Source organism: Papaver somniferum, chromosome 7, assembly GCF_003573695.1.
Source record: "Papaver somniferum cultivar HN1 chromosome 7, ASM357369v1, whole genome shotgun sequence".
Classification (NCBI taxonomy): Eukaryota; Viridiplantae; Streptophyta; class Magnoliopsida; order Ranunculales; family Papaveraceae; genus Papaver; species Papaver somniferum.
This window is the reverse complement of record NC_039364.1, coordinates 158,145,764-158,170,974: the sequence shown is the minus strand read 5'-3', so window position 1 is coordinate 158,170,974 and position 25,211 is coordinate 158,145,764. Positions and strand designations below refer to the sequence as shown.

The following is a 25,211-nucleotide window of genomic DNA, read 5'->3' as shown; positions in this document are numbered from 1 at the left end:
GGTTTATTTGTTTTAAATTCTAAAAATATTTGGAGGATGATATTATTGCAGTATTAATCTGTTTTGAAGTATTGCAATATTTTTATGGGATATGTATGGTTTGCGTCCATGAACTTGAAGGTCTCATACTTTGTCAAAAGTAAATTCGTTCATAAATTGATATTCGTATTGATGAAAGGATAAATGGACTTTTGACAAATACAAAAGTTATGCCTATGCAGTCATTTATTTGATGGAAAATAGGATGAAATATTTTGTAAGACAAGGATAACGTCTATTATGTCGTTATGCATATAGTGATGGAAAATAGAATAGATCTTTGTATGTTACCCACGGTATTGATCTTCGTTGATCCATTTTATTATGTATTACCGTGAAGGCTCCATTGTGTGTCTCATGTTGAGCACGATATAACTAAGTCGATTAATCTTGGCTTTTTTGGTTGTTCCGTGAGATGCTATATGTTGAGCATTCTTGAACTAAACTAATCATCTTGATTAGTTATTTAGTTATTTGCTCCGAAAGTCTTCTTTTGTCGAGCAAATCATTTGACAATTAAATTGATTACTTCGGTGATTAGTTTTGTTGTGTATTCCAATTAGATTAATTATAGGTTCTCTTGTAATTAATCTAGTTGAGTTTTCATATATTCCACAAGTTCTTGTGTTGATTATATGAACGGATATACTAATCATGTTCTATTGGTTAATGTAGTCGTATATTCCGTACGGTTTTCCTTATGTTGAGTATTTGAACGGTTAAGTTAGTCATCTCCGTATGATTGGCTTAGACGTAGCTCCGTAAGTTTACTTATGTTGAGCACAATCAATTAAATTGATCACTTTTGTGGTTTGATTTAGTTGTGTATTCCAATTAAATTAATTATGGGTTTACTTGTGATTAATTTGGTTGAATTTTGGATACAAAAAATCATTCCCATGGTTTTTGGTGTCCAATTAAAAATCCTTCTTTTCTTTCGAAATTAAGGTCGCTCTTGTTGTTCTTTCGGGAATGACATCAAATGGGGGAGAGTTCTTTTGAACTTGTGCTTAATGGTAATATCTTGCGGGGTGTGCGGCTGTGGAATTTTAGAGGGGTTATCTTGTATCTTTAAACTCCTTGATGAATGCATTTAGCTTCGGCTTTATGATTGCATCTAAATTAAGTTGGTATGTATTTTTTTCTTTTAGTCTATGAAATGTCTCTTGTGGAAATTTTATTATGATCCCGTTCTTTTACCTTTGCCAATCTTATTGACAAAAAGGGGGAGAAATATTGCAGTTCACACTACATATACATATGGTTTTCGGATCATTGTGTAAGGGGGAGTGGTTTCCATGATCGAGATGGAGTATTGACTAAGGAGGAGTGATACATATCACCATAGTATTGTTTTTAAATTCGTGATGCAATTGGACTTTGATGTTACATAATAATATTATGTCACTGTATAATAATGATTGAGAATCTCGATTTCCCTCATTGTTATAGCTACCGATCTTCAACAACGGTGGTGCTAAACTTACAACCTTTGGGATCATTGGAGTATTTGGAAGGAAGAAGATTTCAAGGAACGTTGAAGATTAGACTATGGAATAGGAGCCACTAAAGTTTATCTTTTTTGTATTCCATATGCATTAATAGTTTTGTCACTAAAATTGAAAAGGAGGAGAGTGTTAAATCATAGCTCGGTCAACCTCCCATGCGTTGTTATATCAAGCATGTTTGTCAATGTTAGTGATCAAAACTATGAGTCTTGATTTCTAGCTTATTATAGCTAAGTCTCAGACTAGGATAGGAAAGTGTAGTAAGCTCAAGGACTTCATGGCAATTCATCATACAACAACGAAGATCTACACCAAGGAACCGTGGAACTTCATCAACAAAAAGGTATGTGGAGGCTTGAACTTATCTATCACTCAAAAGTCTATCTATTCTATCTCCTACTTCTTATGAGACAAAAGTCGTATGCTATATAGACTGGATCATACACACTTGACATTTCGAGCTGAGTATTCAATTCTTATCTTGTTTCTCGAAATCGTGTGTTGGTAAAGCGTTTCGCTTTGATCAGGTTTATCTTCACCTAGTGACGAAAGTCATGATAAGTTTCAATCACTTTGAAAATTGCTTTGACGAGAAATAGTGTAACAACTACATAACGCCCTCTAAGAATGTTTCAATGGTTGGAATGAGAGTTTAGATTACATAACCATGTATTCCTTGAACCAAAGTTTTCGAACTTTGTTGATCAATAGAAATCGGAAGGATTATGGAATTGGCTTGCCAAAGTCCGCGAACCAAGTCCGCAAACCCAGTCCGCGAACTCAGTCCGCGAACTGACGGAAGTTCTTGTACTGAGAATTTCTGTTGGGATTTCCAAAAACTCGTTTGTGTGCTAAGTCCGCGAACTGGCGAAAGTTCTCGACCCGAGAATTTCTGCTGAGTTTGGAAAACTCTTCCGGTTTATCTTAAGTCCGCGAACTTGTTTGTGAGCTTAAGAGGTTATAATCTAAAGATGTGCTCTGAACATGAAACTTAAATTACTAAGGAATGCTTTATGCAAACCGTGGGTAAAGTTCATGAGCCGATTCAATCGAATCGAATCATCTTTGTTTCAATTGTGTCTTGTGTAGTTACATGAGATCTCATAGCAATTGAACAACTCTCTAACTAGTTCATTTGAAGTCAATTGAACTAGTTATGGTGAAGATGAACAAGGTTAATATGAAATGCTCATATGGTTAACCTTTTTAGGTTACTATGTTGAACCAACATACACGTATACGTTTGGGCATGGTTTTCACGAACCCAGTAAATGTTTACCACAATTGTGTGTGACAAGCTAAGTTTTCGATCTAACGGTTGAGAAATATTAGCTTGAATCTAAATCAGGTTTTCATCTAACGGTGAATAAGGATTGCTTTGTAACTAAGGCGAAACCCTGGTTTGAAGACTATATATAGGAGACATCTAGCTTTGGGAAAACTAATCCCCACACGTCTGTGTGCTACTAGTTCTCTTGTTAGAGTCTATCTCCATTAACCTTTGATTTTCTTCTCTAAAATCAGGTTAACGACTTAAAGACTTCATTGGGATTGTGAAGCCAGACCGATACTACTTTTATTGTAGTTGTGTGATCTGATCTTGCATCTTCTATCGTACGAGTACAATCTTTGATTGGCTTGATATCGTGAGAGTTCTCCGATAGGCAAGATAAAGAAGTCACAAACATCTTTGTCTCACTGTTTGTGATTCCTTGACAAACCGCCTGTGTATTCGGGAAGGATTGTTGAGAGGTGATTGATTAATCTAGGCTGTTCTTAGGGAATATAAGACCGGATTATCAATTGGTTCCTGTTCACCTTGATTTCATATCATAAGACGGAACAAAACCTAGGGTTTATCTGTGGGAGACAGATTTATCCTTTAATAGACTTTTCTGTGTGAGACATATTTGTTTATTGTTTAAGCCTGCGATTTTGGGTCGTAGCAACTCTTAGTTGTGGGTAAGATCAGCTAAGGGAATCAAGTGCGCAGTATCTTGTTGGGATCAGAGGCGTAGGGAGTGCAACTGTACCTTGTTCAGTGGGAGATTGGTAGGGGTTCAACTATGGTCCAATCCGAAGTTAATTGCTAGTAGGCTAATGTTTGTAGCGGCTTAATACAGTGTGCATTCAAACTGGACTAGGTCCCGGAGTTTTTCTGCATTTGCAGTTTCCTCGTTAACGAAATTTCTGGTGTTTGTGTTATTTCTTTTCCGCATTATATTTTATAAAATTGAAATAATACAAGTTGTGCGTTAAGATCATCAATTGGAAATCCAACCTTTGGTTGTTGATTGATATTGATTGATCCTTGAACATTGGTCTTTGGTACCGTCCAAGTTATTCCTTGTGTTTGATTAAAGACTCGCTATTTTTTTAGCTTGAGTAAATCAAAACAAGTGAGAGATATTAACTTCTTGAGATACTTTAATCTAGATTGAGTCTGACTGTCTAGTTGATTCTCTAACAAAGTATTTCGGAGTTAGTCCATACAGATTGCTAAGCGAAATATTGGGTGGTGTTGTTAGACCCCAGCTTTTTCACCACCATAGTGTTTTCTTTCATATTTGTAGTTCAGGCCCATTAATCCCAAAACAGAAGCCCAACAACAAGCCCATTTTATCTGATATGTATGCTGGTATGTCGTGGTCCAGTAAATACCGAAATAAAATTTCATCTCCGGTCCTCCCAATTTTTAATGGTACTGATGCAGTAGAATGGTTATTTGAAGTGGAGTCATATTTTGACTCTAATAATATTGCATCACATGGGAAAACTGCAATATCCCTTGCACATCTCGAAAGGAATGCATTAAAATGGTACAAGTGAGAAACTCTTTATATGAGATCTTGGTATAATTTCATATGTGGCATGTTGTCTAAATTTGGGGAGATGACTTACGAGAAGTATAAGCGGCTAAGGTAACTAAATATGAGCAAATTGAAGCAATTCACGATTCTAAATCCACATCATCCGTAGAGGTTGTGGAAGATGTTTTTTCCGCTGATATTAACGAAGTAACATGCACCAAGTCGAAGACGGAAGAAAAACAAGTTATAGCTCTGTCGAGATCAGACTTTGAGGGCAAAGTCCTATCTAAGGAGGGTGAAATGATAAGACCATGTCTTATTAGCTATGTCAACATTGTTGACCCGATACGTTGGTTATTATACGTGTGCAAAATTACGGAAACCACCTTGGCTAGTGACTCCGGAGCTTAAGAATGTGGATTCTATAGAAGACTTAATATTTAATGTTAGATTTATTATGAATTTAATTATTAATTAAGATAAGTATTTTATTATTATTATAGGATTTATGGTAGGATTTGCTTCCTTATTTTCTAAGTGATGTGTAGCTTATAAATAGGCCTTTTTTGGTCAATGTTAATTTAACAAGAAAATATTAAGCAAATTGCTACCTTTTGGTTTATTGATTTCTTTAAATCATGACCTTTTGAACTTGTTTTTGTTGGTCGTTGAATTATTTGCTCAAGGGATGATTTGTTGAAATTATACCAAGATCACATATGCGACAATGGAGATGATAATGGTGATGATGTGGTAGTCACGGAAGTGGGATATGAACGAACTTGCTCAGATACCAATTGATAAGAGATGTTTTTTTTCTTTCTTATTCAACGGCCAGCAGATTCAAGCTCAAACAGTCATGATTCAAAGAAATCAATAAACCAAAGGGTAGTAATTTGCTTAATAATTTTCTGATTGCTCTTAGTGAAACGATAAGGCCTATAAATAGGCTACATTACTTGGTAAATCAGAAAACAAACCCTAAAGCAGATCCTATGATAAATACTAATGATATAAAATACTTATTTTAGTTAATAATAAACTCGTAATAAATCTAATATTAAATATTAAGTTCTCTGTAAAATCCATGTTCTCACGCTCCACAGTTTCTAGCCAAGGCGGCTTCCATAATTTTACTGGACTTGACCCGTATAGTGGACTAAGAAAACTAAATATGCTTAACCGACACATCGGGTCAACAACGTTGACACCGTCGATAAAACATGGTCTTATCAAATTATGCCTAAAAGAAACTTGGAGGACAACTGGACTTTTAGCATGTCATCCCGAGCATTTTAATAGTAGCCTTCAGATTTGAGAAATTCTTTCTCGATCAGGTTATAAATCCGAAAATCAGTGCGAGTAATTTCATATATATATATATATATATATATTAAAGTACCAGGATGTACTTTTTTAGGCTCTGGTGTAGTCTGACTAATTATGTATTCAAAGGATAATACTTGAGAATTGTATTATTATGTACGGGAAGTTGGAACATTCGATGTATTTGAAATTTAATATAAAATTTGACAGATCCAGAAAATTTTTCCTCTCAATTTTGTGAAACCGACAGAAATAGAAATGAAAAAAAATCTCTGACTTTGCCAACCAACCAAAACTAAACCGGATCGTTTCGGTACGAAACCAAGCTGAATAAACCAAATGGTTATATCGGCTCTCCAACCATACTAACTAAAAGTTCCCGGTTCAGAATGTGCTTGGCAAAATAACCATACCGAACCGAACCGTGTACATCCTATAAATTATCGGCACCAAGTAAAAACACAAAAAGGGTTTTGTTTGATTTTTCTTCTTCGTTACCTCGATTACCTTCTCCACCACCGGGATGGAGTATTTTTCTTTCTTTTATGAAAAACTTGTCTCTCGCACGTGGCAAAGATAAGTTCGACTAATCGAGTAATACTTTGGCCAATATACTGGAGTACGATCATTCCTAAAAATGGCTATCAAATTTAGGGATTTGATTCCTTCGGAGTTGAGGCTTTGTTTCAATTCGTTTGATTCTCCAGTCCTGGTTCTAGCTATATGGCGGCTCTTCTTCCCCCTGATGATCCAGCAGCTTCACTCCCACCACAACATCCCACAAGGTAATCATTGTCTACATGCTTCATTTTCGGATTCTCGAAGATTTATTACACTAAGTTAATGTAATGAGTATCTGTACTAGGTTTTTCTTTTTAGTTCTGAGCTTCCATTTGTGAATGACATTTTCATGATTTAGGCTTTAAAATTTTATGTTTCATGTTAATTTGATGAGTCTGACTGACATTTTCATAAATCTCGTTTTTAGGGATGAAATGTATTGTTCTGGGGCTGTGAGTCTCATTCCTAATTCTCTCATGGAGGAAATATTTTTGCGAACTACTGCGAAATCCTTACTAAGCTTAAAGTGTGTGTGTAAGTCATGGTACCATGTAATCAAGGATCCCAATTTTGTTCGGAAACGATTTCGTGATTCACAGTCTATGGGATGTACTGTTTTATCTAGTACTATTACTACTACTACAGATGGTTATCTAGGTAAGAAGATTTACTTGGGATCGTTTCACGAAGGGTGGAAAATTGAGAATGCTGATGGCGGTAATGGTAAATGGGAAACCAACTTTTGGAGCTTACCTGTATCGAAAGACATTTGCAAAGAACTGTGGATGGCAGCATGCAATGGTTTAATCTGTATTTATGGGAACTACTGTAAGACTACTATGGATATGTGGAACCAAACTGAAGGGGTACTAAGTGAAATACCTAAAAGACATGTTGAAAAGTATTCCATGGTATATATATGTAACCCCACGACACACGAAATTATAGATCTTCCAAGGCCTAGGAAAGAATTCGAGAAAGGCTCATGTGGGTTTGCATTTGATGCGAAAAGAAATCAATATAAAGTTGTTCATTTGTTTTATGACTCTCAGCACGAGGCGTGGACATTTGAGATTTTTACTTTGGGTACAATGTCATGGAAAATGATGGCAGATGAGGCTAAAGAGGAGGAACCAAACATCTCTTGGTATAAGTTGCATGGGGCAAAACCAAGTAATCCTATTTATGTGAATGGTTTTCTTTGTTGGCTTATCAAGTTTTACAGTGGGACATGCGATGCGTGCGTTCTATGTTTTAAAGTTGAAGACAAATTCCGACCCAAGTTGATTAAGATGCCAGAAGACATCAATGAAGATTACTTTCTGGAAGCTATTCAAGCACAGCAAAATGTAACTTTCTTGGTAAAACTGAATGGAAGTTGCTTAATATATGGATGCTAAAGGAAGAAAGGTGTCTTGATGAGAAGGAGAATGTGTGGATCAAGAAATATTGCATTAAACTGGATTTCGATTTAAATTTCTGCCGAAGCATAATTCCTGTTCGCATTCAAAACAAAGATATTTTGTTCGTGTCTTCAAATACAGGGGAATTGTTTTCTTATGACACGGAAAGTAAAAATTGTGCAACTATTTTCAAACCTGAAGGTTTGTTCACTGAACCTTTGGAAGAACCGTCACAAATCGTAACTTATATGGAAAGCTTGATTTCTGTCCGTGATATAATTGCCATGAAGCGAGAATGACAGTTTAGGACAGGTAAGTATCCTAACACATTTTGTTATTACATGACTTTGAATGAAATTTTTTGAACAGGGTAGGATGAAATGAATACCACAGGGACAAATACAGTTAGAGGTTTGATATGGTTGATAATGGGTGTTACTTCAATCACTTAACAAAGTATCTAATTTATGCAGAACATGAACATGGTGGTATTTAAACGCTAGAAATCCTGTAGACTCAGTCTACTTTTGTAATATTTAACATTGCCATGTGAAATTCTGATGTTTTCTCTATGTCTTTGTGTTTATCTGTTAGTCCTCTAAATCAACTCTACCATTAGTCAGAATTTTGTTGCTGAAATTGCCGCAACAACTTTTGATTATATATGTGTTTGGAAACACTGTGGTTTTAACTGATTTATGAGTGTGTATTAACAATTGTGGGATGAAACTGGATTTTTTTTGAAGCATACTGTTTTTTGTCTGGATTGCATTCAGTAGTAAGCTCAAAACCAAGATTAACAGTCTTTTGCAACCATCATGGATGTGTAAGGTCGTATAATATCCACATGAAGGCGGTATATTTTGGATCTTTTGTGCCCTTATGCGACCTTGAACCTCTGCAATGGTTGAAGAGAACTGCTGCTCTCGCTTTTGAGCCTGCAGCTGGCCACTTTAAAAAGTCTGAACGGAAGAAACTAAGTACTGCATATATAGAGGCTGTATTTTCATAAGTAAAGTAAAAATAATATTTTGAAGTTTTCCGTTGAAAACTGGTTGTTGCATATCCAGTCCCAGTATTCCTGTGACATATTTTTGAATGGTTCCTTTTTGCCTCTCCAAGATTGGGAATATTCTAAAATGGGCTTTCATTTTAGATATATGGTTGATATTATATTCTATCACCCTACACTCATTTGCAAGCTTGGTTCCATTCTTGCATATCGGTTTCCGTATATCTGTGAATATAATATCCAGTTTTCCTTGGTTACCAGTCATCAATTGATCAAGTCAGTTGGAGTTAGTCCTTCGAGTTCCTTAATTATAAGCAATTTTTTCTTTTTCAATGTTTACGAGTCCTACAGAACTGTACCCTGTTATATCTGGATACCCCATTGTTTAGGTAGTCAAGCTTTTTAGGTAATTTTTGCCTTAATTGTAGGAATTCATATATGTAAGTTGTGCAACTTCTCAGTGTATATACTGTGCGGTGAATGAATGAAGGAAACATAAAATCATTAGCAATGTACCTCATTTTAATAGTCCTACATGGTTTATCGGCCTATCATGCAAAACTGTTTACAATTACCATTGCTTGTTATCTGCAATTTGTGTTCAACAAGCTGAAACACACAAGAGATTAGTTCTAAATTCAAAGATTATATACTTATATAATCGTAGGTCAAATTCTGGGATATAACATACAGACCAAGTACATAAAGAATAACTGCTGGTAGAAGCAGCATTTGGAAATTTTTTGTAAATGCATTAGAGGAAACGTAGTTGGTAACAAGAAGGAAAAAGGCCTACGCAACAGGCGGCCTAAGGACATGATCTTGTGAAGTATCCAAAGATGCTGGTGGCATCCATTTCCACATAGCTATGGGCGGCTGCGAGTAATTTATCTGATATGGAACAGCCTTGCCTGCGGTAGAAAAAGCAGCAGGTGTATGGAATGCAGCAGGATGCAATAGGAAAGGAGATGGCATCGCCATTCCATTCAAAGTCTTGTCCATCTTCTCTTTCTCTGCTTTAAGTCTCACTTTCTCCTCTCGAAGTTCTGATTTCTCTGCCTGTTCAACATCCAATTAGACAATCTAAGAAACCACACATTCATTATTTTCCATATTCAGAGTTGCCTAATGTTGTCGGAATGTCTCAAATCTTAAATTCTGGTTTCTGTTACGCATAAAACATAAGAAAGTGTGCAACAAAATTCTGGTACCTTAAGGGACTTTATCCTCTCTTGAATTGCTTCATTTGATTCTTTCAGTCTTTTGGTTTCAAGAAACAGTTGTTTCAGAACACGAGTTGCGTCATTCAGAAGAATGATCTTGTCTGTTGTTGGAGGTCTTCCTGGCTCCAAAATTGAACATAACTCTATGAACCTAAATACATGAGAGTCATGTCAAAAAATCTGTTTAGAGGAGACAACTGTCATCACCATATGCAAGAGGATGGACCAATGATCAATCATACATGTCATTAAGCTTGTCTTGCCGGATCTTTTCCCGACAAGCTTTGCTCTTCAGTCCACAACACGGCTCCGCACAATCCTATTTTTGATTGCGAAATCTAAACTCTGCTACTGTGGTATTTGTTGGATAGATAGATATAAACCCGACAAAGGAGTTTATTGTATTAAACAGAAGAGCCTTTGTCTAACTCATATCACTGAGATTGAATAGAGTTGTTACCGAACAGATTTGTTGTTCTTTACTGTTTGGAATACGAACCAAATGAATTGTTCCAGTGCGTGCACTTATTGAATGTCGGAAGCGCAGGGATACTGAAGAAACTAGGTGAACTGTAGGTTTAGTTGCTTGGTCTCAACTATACGAAGTTAGTGTGATTTTGTATAGCGGCTTAATTCTGAGAGTATTCAATTCTGTACTAGGTCCCGGGGGTTTTCTGCATTTGCGGTTTCCTCGTTAACAAAATCTTGTTGTGTCATTTATTTTTGTTTTCCGCAATTATAATTGTTGTTATTATAATTTAAAGTAAATTACACAAACGTTAATTCCGTATTACTTGATAGTGATCCTATAGAGTTTGGTTAAGTCCGAACCTTTATCAAGTAATCACACTTTGATTGTTGTATTGTCTCGATCTCGTATCCATAGACGATCACACAAAGTGTGAATACCAATTCGTTGTATTGTCTCGATTCAGTCCATAGACAATCACTTTCGGTAAGAGGACTTATAGGTGGAAAAGTTTAAGATTGTGGTATATTTGGGTACCCTCGTCTTTTCAGTTACTCGAGGAACTGAAGTTGACACTTCTAGTGGTGCTGCTATTGATAAAGGCAAATCTGTAGTTGAGGAGGAGAAGAGTGAAAAGAAGAAGTATGCACCAAAAGAAACGACAAGATAAATCATTGATGCTATGGTGCTGTTACCTCCCAAGAAGAATGGGAGACCTTGGGGTGAGCCAAAAGATAGATCCGTCTTGTTTGGTTACCAGTCATCATGGGATGCTAGGGTTTGTGCCACAAAGGTAATAAATCAAACTTAATATATGTTATTTTCATTTTATTATGGATATTTAATTGTAACAACCAACATTTTATATTCTATGTAGTTTCCCGATAAAGCGGTCCCTAAACTAAAGCACCAACAAGGAAGGTTTTGGCCGTTGGAGAAAGAGCATCTGGTAGCTTTGGTATAAGCTTCGGGGTTATGGTCTAGAATCGAGGCTTTGCAGAAGACCTATGATAGACGCATTTATATGTCTAATTTGTCCTCAATGTTTCATATTGTTAGTACTTGTTTTCGTCCTTATTATGGTGTTTTGTATGTTTGTAGGTATTTTTTGGAAATAAATATTGATCGAAAATTAGGCTCAAAAAGTTGTTAAAGGCACCCCGGAGGACATATGTTATTCGGACTCCAGCAACGGATAAGGGGCGACCACTGGATAAGGGGTGACCTTCTTTAACAAATTCAAAATTTTGTTTTGGCGGGAAAATGGTGAAGAGAACTGGTAGATTTTCAATCGGATATTTGGACGTGATTTAGTGAGATTCAATCCCTGAAACTCTTTGGGATGACGTGATTTGGCTTATCAGGCTTGGTAAAGGCCTTTGGTTCGATCCAAATTGGCTGGATATTCCGCGAGAAGCAAAACAAGGAGCACGTCATTGAATGGAGATATTCACGGGATTTGCATGAGTTGGAATGAGTTTGCGTATGCTAGGATGACTCTAACATCCATCTGGAGTGTGAAGGAGATAAATATGGTAATTTGGCAGCTTCAGAACTCGTGGAGAAATCAAATATCTAAATTATTTCCTAAACAGACAGTGAAGAATAATGTCGAGTAATGAAAGATTATATGAAGTTATGGCGAGACATTTTGGTCTTGTTGAGTATATATAGGGTGCTGGGAACTCAGAGAGGGAGGACGGAGAGTTTGGGAGAGGAATAGAACACCACAGAGTCGAAAAATCAAGCTGCAGAAACTCCATTTCTGCTGCTGCAAAGCTGAAAAACACGAAGAACAGACTTACCAGGACAGTCGTTTTCCAACAGTGACAGCGACACAAGGACGACAGACTTATTTTCTACAGCGTTTGCGACAGAGAGTCGTGGGTCTTAGAGCAACAGTAACAGTGACACATCCTCTGTATCGTTTTTTTTGGTTTGTAACAAATATAATTGTTACAAACCCGGTTTTGAATTATTTCTCCATTTTCATCATTTTTAAACACCCTTTGAGCAATAATAATGATTTTTGAGCGTGTTTCCAACAACATGATGAAAGGCTAAATTCTCGCGTAACCAAGGCAATGGATGAAGCTATTCACACATGAATAATGGGTAACTATTTCATTTTCTCTAATATCTAATTATAATTCACTCAATCACTGCTTTTGCAGAGTTCTTAAAAGTTTACATAATTTTCTTCATTAGTTGTGATTCAATTAGATAGGTTATGCTTTGTTTAGATAATCTATGCTTAGGAGATACAATTAATATTTGAGAGTATGTTTGATTATTTGTGAATTAAGAAATAAAGGATTAAAAGGCTAATTAGAGTTATGAAATATTTGACATCATTCATTCATGTGTAATAGTGGATTCTAGTGTCTTGGTTATTCCCAATATCTTGATATCACTTTATTTGAGTTTGCTATATTTTTAGTTTAAAAATTAAATCTAGAATCTTTTGCTTTCACAAGTCTTACGAACCTTTTTACTACAATATTATTGAATCACATCAATTTTTGGCGCCGCCGACGCGGACTTATATTTAGGCTAGAGTTTTTAGATTTTTTTTTTTAGGTTTTTTTTTTACTTTGTTTTATTTTACTTTTCTTTGGTATTTGTCTTTTCATTACAGATTTTTGGAATTTGGAGCGAAAGAAAAAGAAGTTGCCAAAGCTGTTGGTGATTACTTAAAGATTTGGAATCAAAAGAAGAAGCGAAAAGAACAATAAAAAAAGAGAGAGAGAGAATTTTATTAGATTATATTAGGAATCTTTTATTTTTGTAATTTTCTTTTTCTTTTGCACTTTATTTTTGGACTTTCTTTTGGACCTTGTACAAATGGACTTTCTTTTATTTTTTTTAACCCTAAGGAAGGGTAGTATTTCAAATATTAAACTGTTTGCAGAGAAGGACGACGATTACGATATCGCCTCGTCCCCTCGGGTTCGCACATGACATAGGAGTCGTGGCCCGAGTCGACTTCAACGGTTCATCCCCCGTCTGGAACGGGACGTAAGCTTGTCGAAACACTCGTGAATCCCCTGCTAGCGAGTTACTGTATTCCTTCGTTTGCATATATGTCGAGGAACTGAATACGGATGCTTTAATTTCCTAGTAAAGGAAAAAGACTGGCCATACAAGATAAGGGTTCGGATTTCATCACCGTTCTCTTCTTGCCCGCCTTAGGAAAACGATACTTAACGCGAACCTAAGCTTTAAAATTTGGAATAGAACGAGACCTATAGGGTAACGATCTTAGTAAGAAAGTCGTTCGAAAAATATTGGTTACTCTTTTAAGCATACTTCGAAGTTCATGATGGTTTCTGTGAGTTGAACGCGTGACTGCGCCGCCTTGTAATGCGGTAAGGCCTTGGGTATCAAAGCTCCACGCAGCTTCCCTCGCCTCTATTCAACTTACTTTGACTCGGATTGATTCCAGAGGGGTTTGCTTAAATTGTAACGAATTCCCTTTCGAAGGATTATAAGCTGGTCTAGAAACAATCTAAGTGGAGTCATCATGCTTTTTGTTTGCTAGAAATCAGTAGGTTTGTTGTGGTGAAGTCAGCCTTGTTTGTGTTTGCATAGAACTTCCCTTCCTTTTTAGGACTTTTCTTTTTAATTTTGTTTTTCTAGTGTATGCCCGAGGTTAGGAGCCGTGCTTGGAAAAGATACACTCTAGGTCGTTTGATTAGTGACAAGACTAGTAGTTCTTCTAGTGAAGGCGGGGAGCTCGAAGACTCTTCTTTTGAGAGCCATGTCTTTGGAGATTTCAGCTTTGAAAATTTGATAATTGGTGAAGAAAGTACTCCTAGTCCTTTGGTAGTGCCAGAAATGGCAACTTTGAAAGCTTTGTTAAACCCAACTAGGACCTCTCGTCCGTCTTGTATCAAGTTAGCTGAAACCGAGGCAAATTATGAACTGAAACCTGGGAATTTACAGATGCTCCCAATGTTTTTAGGAAAAGAGAATGAGAACCCCTATTTTCATGTTAGGGAATTTGAGGAAGTTTGTAGCACTCTTAAAATTAAAAACCTAAGTGATGATGCGTTGAAACTTAGGTGACTCCCCTTTTCCTTAAAAGATAAAGCCAAATCTTGGTTTTATAGTTTGGCCTCTGAGTCAATTGAAACCTATGACCAACTTACTTCTGCCTTTATACATAAGTTTTTCCCAAGGCATAAAACATCGTTTATTAGGACACAAATCTGTACTTTTGCCCAACAAGAGGGAGAATCTTTATATAGGTACTTAGAAAGGTTCAATGACTTGATATCTCAATGTCCTCATCATGGTTTGGAGAAGGTTAGGTTAGTTCAGATCCTCTACGAGGGTTTAGATTATTCAACAACAACCATGGTTGAGTCCTTATGCACATGTGGGTTTGAGAATAAAACTGTTGATGAAGCGATGACATTTTTGAATGAAATCGCCGATAAGACCCAACAATGGGAAAATAGTAGGGAACCACAGAAAAAAATTCTTTTAAGTAGAGGAAATGTTAATAGGGTAGAAGGAACTTATGAGTCAGATGCCAAAATAGCAGCTATAGCCAAAAGGTTAGAAGCCTTAGAATTAGGTCATTCTAGTGGTAGTAGTGGAAGAAATGAGACTTTTTGGGAAGGCCTTGTTGTTGAAGAGCAAGCCAATGCTCTTTATAACAACACTAGGTTTGATAACCGACAGAAGTTTGACCCATATTCAGAAACCTATAACCCTGGATGGAGAAACCATCCAAACCTTTCTTGGTCCAAGGGCCAGAATCAAGGTCAGTCTAGTAATGCTCAGGTTCCCCAAGGTTTTGGATATACTAAGAATCCTTCAGCTTCGGCACAGTTTCAGAACCCTTCGGATAAGAAGATTATGAGTTTAGAAGAGTCTCTTGCTTTGTTAACTCGTAATACTGTGCAGTTTCAACAATCTGTTGCTCAAGGTTTAGAAGAAAATAAGAGAATAGGTCATGCTAACTCTCAGGCTATTCCCGAGTTGAAAAACCAGGTTAGTCAGATAAATGAGTCTTTAAGAGAAAGAGGTAAATTTCCTAGTCAGACTCAACCCAACCCTAGAGGAATTAATGAAATAGGTGAAAGACCATATGATCATGTGAATTCTGTTACAACCCTTAGGAGTGGGAAGAAAGTTGAAAATAAGGTCACCATGCCTGAAAGTGAACATGTTGTAGTTCACCCTTATGAGCCAGAAAATGAGGAGACTGATAGAGTCTCTAAAGAGCCAATGAGGGTCCTGTTGAGCCCGGCTTTGTTCCCAGAACCCCGTTCCCCCAGCTGCTAGTTCCAACTAAGAGGGAGTCCAACTTTAATGATATATTGGAGGTTTTTAAGGAGGTAACTATCAACCTATCATTGTTGGATGAGATTAAGCAGATTCCCGCTTATGCCAAGTTTCTTAAGGACTTGTGTACACGAAAGCGTAAGCTTAGTGTACAAAAGAAAGCCTTCCTAGCTAGTCACGTGAGTTCCATTATTCAGAATACCACTACTCCTAAGTATAAAGACCCAGGGTTCCCTACCATTTCTTACACAATAGGTAAATACCGTGTTGAGAAAGCTTTGCTTGACTTAGGAGCCAGTGTGAATTTACTTCCATACCATGTGCACCTCAAGCTAGGACTTGGTGATATGAAACCTACCCAGATGACACTTCAGTTAGCTGATAGGTCTGTTAAAATTCCTCGTGGTGTGATCAAGGGTGTTCTTATTGAGGTCGAAAAGTTTATTTATCCAGTGGATTTTGTTATCCTAGATACCCAACCTGTCCCTGACCCAGAGAACCAGATACCAGTGATTTTAGGTCGCCCATTTTTAGCAACATCCAATGCGATCATTAATTGTCGAACTGGCATTATGAATTTTTCTTTTGGTAATATGACTATTGAGCTGAACGTCTTTCATATTAGTAAGCTACCCTCTGAACTAGATGACTCGAGCATAGAAGAGGTAAACATGATAGGAACATTAGTCGAGGAGTCATTACCAAACACTTTGTTAGAAGATCCGTTAGAGAAATTCCTAGCTCACTTTGGGATTGATTTCGATGACGATAATGTGATTAATGAGGTGAATGCTTTGTTAGATTCAACCCCTTTGTTAGACACTAGTAACGGATGGAAACCTAAGTTCGAACCACTACCAGTTTCTAAGTCTACCCTAGTTCCTTCGTTATAAGAGCCTCCTAAGTTGGACCTAAAACCATTGCCAGATACCATGAAGTATGTGTTTTTAGGCCCGTCTGAGACTTTACCTGTGATTGTTGCTTCCGACTTGGATAGTGATCAGGAAAGTAGGCTAGTGACCGTCCTTCAAAACAACAAGGAAGCTTTAGAGTGGACCATAGCAGACATTAAGGGTATAAGTCCTACTGTTTGTATGCATCAGATCTATTTAGAGGAAGATATGAAACCTTATAGGGAGATGCAACGAAAACTAAACCCTAATATGAAATAAGTAGTTCGAACCGAGGTTCTTAAGCTGTTAGATGCAGGAATTATCTACCCAATTTCAGACAGTAAGTGGGTCAGCCCCGTTCAGGTTGTTCCCAAGAAATCCGGTATTACTGTAGTCCAGAATGATAACAATAAGTTAATCCCGACCCGAGTGACCACGGGTTGGCGTGTTTGTATTGACTATAGGAAATTGAACAAGGTCACTAGGAAGGACCACTTTCCCCTTCCCTTTATCGACCAAATGCTAGAGAGATTAGCTGGACATAGTCATTACTGTTTTCTAGATGGCTACTCAGGCTACAATAAGATCGTTATTGCCCCAGGAGACCAAGAAAAAACTACTTTTACCTGTCCCTTTGGTACCTTTGCGTATAGACGCATGCCTTTCGGGCTATGTAACTCCCCTGCGACTTTTCAGCGTTGCATGATGAGCATATTTTCCGATATGGTAGAAAATTTTTTAGAGGTCTTTATGGATGATTTTTCAGTGTTTGGTTCGTCTTTCGATGAGTGCTTGCATCATTTGTCATTAGTGTTGACTAGGTGTAAGGAAAAAAAGCTAGTGCTTAATTGGGAGAAATGTCATTTCATGGTTCGATCAGAAATTTTTTTAGGGTATATCGTATCTTCTAAGGATATAGAGGTAGATAAAGCCAAGGTTGACCTTATCAAGACTTTACAGGTCCCAAAAACCGTAAGAGATATTAGGTCATTCTTAGGGCATGCAGGTTTTTATCGTCGATTCATTAAGGATTTTAGTATGATTTCTAGACCTCTTTGCAATTTGCTTGCAAAAGATGTTAAGTTTGTCTTTGATGATGCTTGTCTAGAGGCTTTTGAGAAGCTCAAGACTTTACTCACTACCGCCCCCATAGTCCAGGCACCCAACTGGAACCTACCCTTTGAGATCATGTGTGATGCTTCAGATTATGCTATTGGTGTTGTGCTAGGTCAGCGAGAAAACAAATTACTTCATATGATTTACTATGCTAACAAAACTCTGAATGATGCCCAGTTAAACTATACCACTATCGAGAAGGAACTGTTAGACATTGTGTTTGCCTTAGACAAGTTTAGACCCTATCTCTTAGGTTCTAAGATCGTCATATATACTTATCATGCCGCTTTGAAATATCTTCTGTCTAAAAATGATACGAAACCTAGATTGATTAGGTGGATCCTTTTGTTGCAAGAGTTTTCTCCAGACATTAGAGACAAAAAGGGAGCCAAAACTGTAGTAGCAGACCACTTGTCCAGGCTAGTTGTTGATTCCCCTGATGATTCCCTTCCTATAAGGGATAGCTTTCCTGATGAACAACTGTTCTTTGTTACCCAAACGCCTTGGTATGCGAATATAGTGAATTATCTTGTTACTGGTCGAATACCCCAACATTGGGGTAAACAAGATCGTTCTAGGTTTTTAGCCGAGGTTAAGCACTTCTTTTGGGATGATCCTTATTTATTTAAGTATTACCCAGACCAGATTATTAGGAGATGTATACCTGAGAGTGACCAGTCCAGTATTATTTCCTTTTGTCATGATCATGCTTGTGGAGGTCACTTTAGTGCTAAGAAGACTGCTGCTAAGATATTGCAGTGTGGATTCTATTGACCTTCGTTGTTTAAAGACTCCCACAGTTACTGTGTTACTTGTGAGCGTTGCCAGAAATAAGGAACCATTTCCCGTAGGAACATGATGCCCTTGAACCCTATTTTAGTTGTTGAGGTCTTTGATGTGTGGGGTATTGACTTTATGGGTCCGTTTCCTAATTCTTTTGGTAACCTATACATCCTTGTCGCCGTAGACTATGTCTCTAAGTGGATTGAGGCGGTTGCGTGTAAAACCAATGACCATAGGGTTGTGATTGAGTTCTTGAAAAATAATATACTTACACGTTTTGGTACACCGCGACCTATAATTAGTGATGGAGGGTCGCACTTTTGTAATGGACCTTTTAGGCTTTTGACGAAGAAATATGGTATTACACATAAGGTAGCTACCCCGTATCATCCACAGACTAGTGTGATTGGTTGGTAGACCGACTTTGTTTTACCGCAAGTGCACGGTGTCAAAAATAGCACACAAAAACAAGCACGGTTCGTTCCCTCAAGGAGTGCGAAAACTACTAATTATATCAAAACCTAACTAATCAAGATGCAATATTTCAGAGATTGTTGTACTAAGAAAATAATCAAACTAGCCATATAAAACAAATTTATAAAGATTGTAATCGAGAATAAGGGAGTATTAGGGCTACGAAATCCGTTGTAAGCTATAATTACTTATGTTCTATCACAAGGTCTCGAATTTACTGGAAGATATTTCGTTTAGGATTTATAGACAAGAGTTATCATAAAAGATTGTTTGTTCTCAACCTAGAAGGTAGACATCCCTAGTACTAAGCATACATGGCATACATAGTCTTGGAAATGATCATAAAGCAATTGTTATCAAGGTTATATGGACTAATGTTCCAGAATCCAACTATGTAGTATACAAGGCATAAAACATGAAAAACTCATAAAACAATCAGCCTCTTTTGAGAAACACAAACATGGAATTTAATATCTTATTTTTGAAACCATTGTTTAAGAACACAAGCACTTTAACCTACAAGTTCATCCTTCACCCTAATGAGTAGCTTAGCTAGACATGGTTTCATTCAAAGCCATAAAAAATGATATAGAGATTGTTAAACTAAGCATATGATAGCAGAAAGCAAAATGGCTAAAACCTAGTTTTCTTCCCTGTATCCGGCCTCCCTTTTCTTCTCCTCATTCCTGCCTTATATAGCACTCTAGTTCTTTTCTTGTATTGGTGACAACAACGACCAAAGTCCAGCCGGGCCACGAACACCAATTGCCAATCCAGGCCCTCTCCAAGGTCCGGCCACAGTAAGCAACTCCATATTTTGTCTGCCTGGGTACCACTTCTTAATCTCTGCCCCAACTATCATTTCCTGATCATCTACTTAAGCTTCATCCAACCACGACAGCCCATCTTCTGTGCTTCTAAATCTCCACTTCCTTGTTAAACTGACCCCAGCATCATAAGCACATTGCTTGCAGCCAATTCATTCTTTATTGCATCTCCAGACCAACTCCAAATTTTGGCAAAAACCCAAACAATCATCACCAGCACAAATTCAAATCAGCCAACATATAGACATAGCACAGTTCCTCTTCTCCCTTCTACCAGCAACACCAATTCAACCATCCACCAGCTTCATGGCTGCAACACTACTTACTCCAGCAATCACCCAAGACACCACAGAAAACCCCCAACTCCATCGTTGTTGTTTCAGTTCGATTCCATCTCCATTCTCGGCTACAATTGTACATTGCCACCACTGACTGCAATTCTTTAGTTTAATCAGCTCCGAACCGAGCTCCATACAGCCATGAATCGATGGCAGTAAACAGTTTCTGTGCAATAGCCCACGAACTGTTTAGCCCAAATCTGTTCTCATTCACATCTGTAGACAACCACCACCATCCGCTTGTAATGAATAGGTCTTCTACTTATTCTGATTCAATTGATACCAGCAGCCTAAATACATCACCATCATATAGCATTCCAGACAAAACCCACATGAGAACTCCCAACTTGAATTGATGCGAAGAACCCCCAATCTGATCTTTAAACAATAGCCAGTTCACAGCTGATTTCAACTGCGGTACCCTTCTCTCAATCTTTCGCATACAGTGAACATTTCATGGCAGCAACACTAATTTTCAGAACACATTAGCACCCTACAGATCCATCACTAAAACCCTAGCTTAGATTTTATGGCAGACTTCAAATCAGTCTTCATTACTTCTTTGATGCTCGCAATTAACCACCGACACTAAACCCATTGCAACCAGTCACTGACTAACTCGTTTTCACCTGAATTTCGGCTCAACAGAGCCTCAATATATTAATGTTGTTGTTGATGGTGAGAGAAAATTTGAGCTCAGTTGAGATTGAGAAGTGTTGAAATCATGAACATCTTCATCAGCAGCAAACCCATCTACTCGCTATTCAACACCTATTTTAGGTCAAAACAATCGACCCCAAAACACCACAGATCCACTCTCGTTGTTGTAGGAACTCGAAGTAATTAGCACATGCATCTCCTGGCTCTTCTCGCTGATTACTTGGCTTAAATCCAGTCCACACCTTTCGATAAATCGAACCCATTTCTCTGCTGAGCAATCGAACTCTAGATGCAGAGATCTCGCAATACAGAATCACATCGAAACCAAGGTTGTAATAAATGATGACGACGGAAATGAAAATGAAAATTCCTTTCTCTTTTACACAGGACAGAAAATGTGGAGCAAGTGATGCCACGTTCACTATCTTCTCAGCCCCCATAAGTGTGGTTCACACGCACGGCAAAGAAAATGATTTCTTTGTTCACCCTCCTGGCCATCGGATGGTTTGAGTGGTGTGGCCCATAAGCTCTGACCTTTGGCAATGCAAGTTGCAGGCACAAATTTAGCTTCTAAGCCATTTATTCTCCAGGTGAATAGAATTTCTTGTATCTCATGTAAAAGCTCTGAAATATAATAATTAATGAGATATCGAGACCTAGTTAGTATAAATGTAGGTATAAAAGTGTCGCACGTGCGTGCTTATCAGATTCCCCCACACTTACATTTTCCTAGTCCCGAGCAAAACAAGAAATAAACCCGCTCCACAAATGATCATATACGACACTTCAAGACCCGCTCAACAACTGGTCATCATGATTTATTTATTTTTCTTTACAGACCCGCTCCACAGCTGGCCATAATATGATAAGAAAACAAAAAAAATAGACCCGCTCCACAGCTGGTCATGAAATGCAATTTTTTTTTTTTAACAAAAATTCATAACAAAATTGAATGCCTACCACAAATCTATATATACTTAACCACTCCCCCACACTTAAACATTATATTGTCCTCAATGTAATTGAGTCATTCAACGTAGAGTTAAGGTGGGATATTCTAAAATGCGATATGCAAGAGGCAAACAAAAATAGAAGATAGAGTAAAGGGAACAAAACTGATGGGTTGACTCCCACAAAGAGAATGATGTATGTTCCCTGCTTGCGCGCAGCAAGTAATCTCAAACGAAGTGAATAATGATGCATAACAGCAATCTGCCAACATATATGTAAAGCCTGAAAAGCTGGGGATCAACCCAACACACAAGTTCAGCTGCAACTATGAACCTGCAAACACTATAAACACCCAAAAAGACATGTGAATCCATAAATAACTCACTCCCATAAACAATAAGTTCAGAATGTTTACCAATTTTGATTCCCAATGGAGACTCCCAATTGGTTTTAGATTATGAGGGGCAATGCACTAACAATGTCAATAAGCACAAGATCACATGACTTGGCAAAAGGAGCTAAGCAAACAATTATTGGTTCTAATTTCTTATTGTGAGTTAACTGACCAGTATCCATATGTTTCACACTTATATAAGCATCTTAATAACTACTACTAGTCTCACGAAAAACTAGTTCATCAGGCTTGGCAAAACAAGATGAGAAAATATCTGATGATTCAGTTTTTGTTAACTCCTTACAACCTGCAAAGTTTTCAGACATGTTTTCGAGATTCTCATTATAGCAGTGAGTATAATCATTCACACCATTAACCACGCATACATGTTCACAAGTTTCAGAAATCGCAGACGAATTTGAAAGGCTAAATACATTTATCTCCATTTTCATATTTCCAAAAGTAAGCTCCATGATTCCATTGCGACAGTTGATAACCGCATTCGAGGTAGCCAAAAAAGGTCTACCTAAGATGACAGGAATCTTCCCACTAGGATTAGAAACAGGTTGAGTATCTAAAACAATAAAATCAACGGGATAAACAAAACTTTCAACCTGTATAAGAATATCCTCTACCACTCCCCTAGGAATTTTAATTGACCTATCAGCCAATTGGAGAGTGACATTAGTGGGTTTCAAATCACCAAGTTCTAATTGCACATACACAGAATATGGCAAGAGATTCACACTGGCCCCTAAGACAATGCATGTTCAATCTTATGTTCACCTATAGTGCAAGCAATCGTAGGACAACCTGGATCTTTAAATTTGGGTGGAGTTTTCTGTGTAATAATCGAGATCACCTGTTCAGTAAGGAAAGCTTTCTTATGCACATTCAATTTTCGTTTCACAGTGCACATATCTCTTAGAAACTTAACATAAGAAGGAATTTGTTTAATGGCATCTAAGACTGGAATGTTGACGTTAACTTGTTTAAACACTTCTAAGATGTCATTAGAACTGACTTCTTTTTTACGAGGTAGTAATGCTTGAGGAAAAGGAGCGCGAGGAACATAAGAAATTTCAGAATCACCTTTTTCGGTTTCATCGGTTTCTTTTTGTGTTGAAGGTGTAACCTGTGTAATAGTAGGCAGGTTCCTATCTTGCACATTCTCCTCAGCATCACTAACATGATTATCAATGACTCGTCTACTTCTGAGAGTAGTGACGTCCTGGACATGATGAGTTGGCTTAGCACCAGATGTGCTTACCTCAAAAGAACCTTTAGGGTGAGGCTGTATTTGACTCTGGAACTGACCCTTGTCTCGCTCATTCAGTTGGTTGGCTAGCTCATTTATCTGTTGCTGTAAGTTCGCCATAGATCTTTGAGCAGCCTGCATAAACAAACTCATACTTTCTTCCAAACTAGGAATTCTTTGATTAGTACAATCACTAGGAATAGAAGATGCATGTGTAATACACTCAACAGGCTTTACTTTAGCATTTCTTTCTAACGACTCAAGTCTTCATGTCGAAATGGAAAACTTGGCCTCATAGTCGAATTCATTATCAACTCTGTGAACCCCTTCACTACTATCTACTGATCTTATGGGTTCTCTAGCCTCCCACTCTTGGATTTTTCCAGCTATTTTATGCAAAAATTTGTAACCTTCTTCGGTACTCTTATCAAGGAAATTCCCACTACAAAGTGATTCACCGTAGTCAGTGTTTTGTAATCTAATCCCTCATAAAGGATCTATATGAGCCTAGGAGTATCCAATCCATGGTGTGGACATTGTAACAAGAGATCATGAAACCTCTCTAAATAATCATAAAGACATTCTCCTTCTTGTTGCGAAAAACTATATATTTTTTGACGAATGGCAGTAGTTTTATGCCTAGGAAAGAATTTATGCAAGAATATATTAATCATGTCATTCCAAGTACTAATTGATGAAGGAGATAATGCATTCAACCAAGATTTTGCCTTATCCTTCAAAGACAAAGAAAACAACCTAAAAGTGTCGCACTTGCGTGCTTATCATAGTGGTCAGGTAGAAGTTTCCAATAGGGAGATAAAACGTATATTAGAGAAAACAGTTAATCCTAACCGGAAAGACTGGTCGTCTAGGCTTACTGATGCCTTATGGGCTTACCGTACTGCGTTTAAGACCCCTATTGGAATGTCTCCTTATCGGCTTGTTTATGGCAAGGCATGTCACTTACCTGTTGAGTTAGAACATAGAGCTTATTGGGCTGCTAAGCAGCTAAATTTTTCACTCGTCAAGGCAGGACCCCGTAGGAAACTCCAGCTCAATGAGTTGGACGAGATTCGTATAGATGCTTACGATAGTGCGAAGGAGTATAAGAACAAAATGAAACTTGTGCATGATAGAAATATTTTACGGAAGTCATTTTCTCCAGGTCAAAAAGTTCTTTTGTATGATACCCGCTTGCATCTTTTCCCTGGGAAGTTACGTTCTCGGTGGACGTGTCCTTTTATTGTTCGCACTGTCTTTCCTCATGGAGCTGTTGAAATTGAGACACCGGATGGTAGTAGTTCTTCGAAGGTTAACGGTCAGAGATTGAAACCCTTTTTAGAGCCCTTTCCTATAGGTGATGTTCAGGAGGTCCCTCTGGAGGACCCTGTTTACCCTTGATTGACCATCGAGGCGATTATATGTTGTATATTAGTCTTTGATTTCTCTATTCACCCAGGTACTATCTTTCCGACTTCTCTCTTTACTGATTCCTCATGTTACTTTACTTTTTTGTATTGCTCTTTGATTAGAAACATTAAGTTTGGGGGTGGGAAAGAAACTTTTTAGCTTTTAGTTGCAATTAGTAAACTCCAGAGCCTAGAAATTTATGCTTATTAAGGTTGGCACTAACCAATATAAGTGGATGGGAACATCTTGGTTGTAGGAGTTGAGGAACCAATCTGATTAGATGGAAACATCTAAAGAGTCTATTCATAAAAGCACAGAGCTCAGGTGTTATAATTAAAAAAAAACATGGTATTTTTGCCATATCTCGTCGAATCCCAATCCTTCTTTTTTTATTTTTTAAGTGATTTGGTGGGGCACACGATTCAAGTTGTTACCTTTGCTAGGGTGAAATAGGGTGATTG

General features: G+C 37.6%; 3 protein-coding genes and 1 non-coding gene across 4 annotated transcripts; 2 read left to right on the top strand and 2 right to left on the bottom strand.

Annotated features, from left to right (window-relative positions):
- The first annotated feature begins 6,250 nt into the window (after positions 1-6,250).
- Positions 6,251-8,193, top strand: LOC113298879 (F-box/kelch-repeat protein At3g23880-like). Its single transcript, XM_026547744.1, has 2 exons — positions 6,251-6,468; positions 6,672-8,193. Exons 1-2 carry the CDS (start codon positions 6,407-6,409, stop codon positions 7,642-7,644), a joined length of 1,035 nt encoding a protein of 344 aa, XP_026403529.1. The 5' UTR covers positions 6,251-6,406; the 3' UTR covers positions 7,645-8,193.
- A 1,020-nt stretch (positions 8,194-9,213) lies between these two features.
- Positions 9,214-19,950, bottom strand: LOC113295432 (transcription factor ILR3-like). The gene is made up of 3 exons (XM_026543773.1): positions 19,859-19,950; positions 9,871-10,033; positions 9,214-9,718 (listed from the first exon to the last, which is right to left on the bottom strand). The coding sequence occupies exons 1-3, from the start codon at positions 19,948-19,950 to the stop codon at positions 9,452-9,454; spliced, it is 522 nt and encodes a 173-aa protein (XP_026399558.1). The 3' UTR covers positions 9,214-9,451.
- A 2,338-nt stretch (positions 19,951-22,288) lies between these two features.
- On the bottom strand, positions 22,289-23,460 carry LOC113295431. Its single transcript, XM_026543772.1, has 2 exons — positions 22,896-23,460; positions 22,289-22,791 (listed from the first exon to the last, which is right to left on the bottom strand). Exons 1-2 carry the CDS (start codon positions 23,458-23,460, stop codon positions 22,289-22,291), a joined length of 1,068 nt encoding a protein of 355 aa, XP_026399557.1.
- A 399-nt stretch (positions 23,461-23,859) lies between these two features.
- Positions 23,860-23,963, top strand: LOC113300708. Its single transcript, XR_003335902.1, has one exon. It is a non-coding gene; the product is annotated as a small nucleolar RNA R71 (small nucleolar RNA).
- The last annotated feature ends 1,248 nt before the right edge of the window (positions 23,964-25,211 follow it).

Coding starts and splice junctions, on each gene's coding strand:
- LOC113295432 (XM_026543773.1), bottom strand. CDS start 19,950: ATGATTGTTTGGGTTTTTGCCAAAATTTGGAGTTGGTCTGGAGATGCA. Junction 10,034..19,858: donor AATGTGCTTATGATGCTGGG/GTCAGTTTAACA, acceptor TCATGTATTTAG/GTTCATAGAGTTATGTTCAA. Junction 9,719..9,870: donor AGAGGATAAAGTCCCTTAAG/GTACCAGAATTT, acceptor GATGTTGAACAG/GCAGAGAAATCAGAACTTCG.
- LOC113298879 (XM_026547744.1), top strand. CDS start 6,407: ATGGCGGCTCTTCTTCCCCCTGATGATCCAGCAGCTTCACTCCCACCA. Junction 6,469..6,671: donor CCACCACAACATCCCACAAG/GTAATCATTGTC, acceptor TCTCGTTTTTAG/GGATGAAATGTATTGTTCTG.
- LOC113295431 (XM_026543772.1), bottom strand. CDS start 23,460: ATGGCGAACTTACAGCAACAGATAAATGAGCTAGCCAACCAACTGAAT. Junction 22,792..22,895: donor ACCCAAATTTAAAGATCCAG/GTTGTCCTACGA, acceptor ATGTGCAATTAG/AACTTGGTGATTTGAAACCC.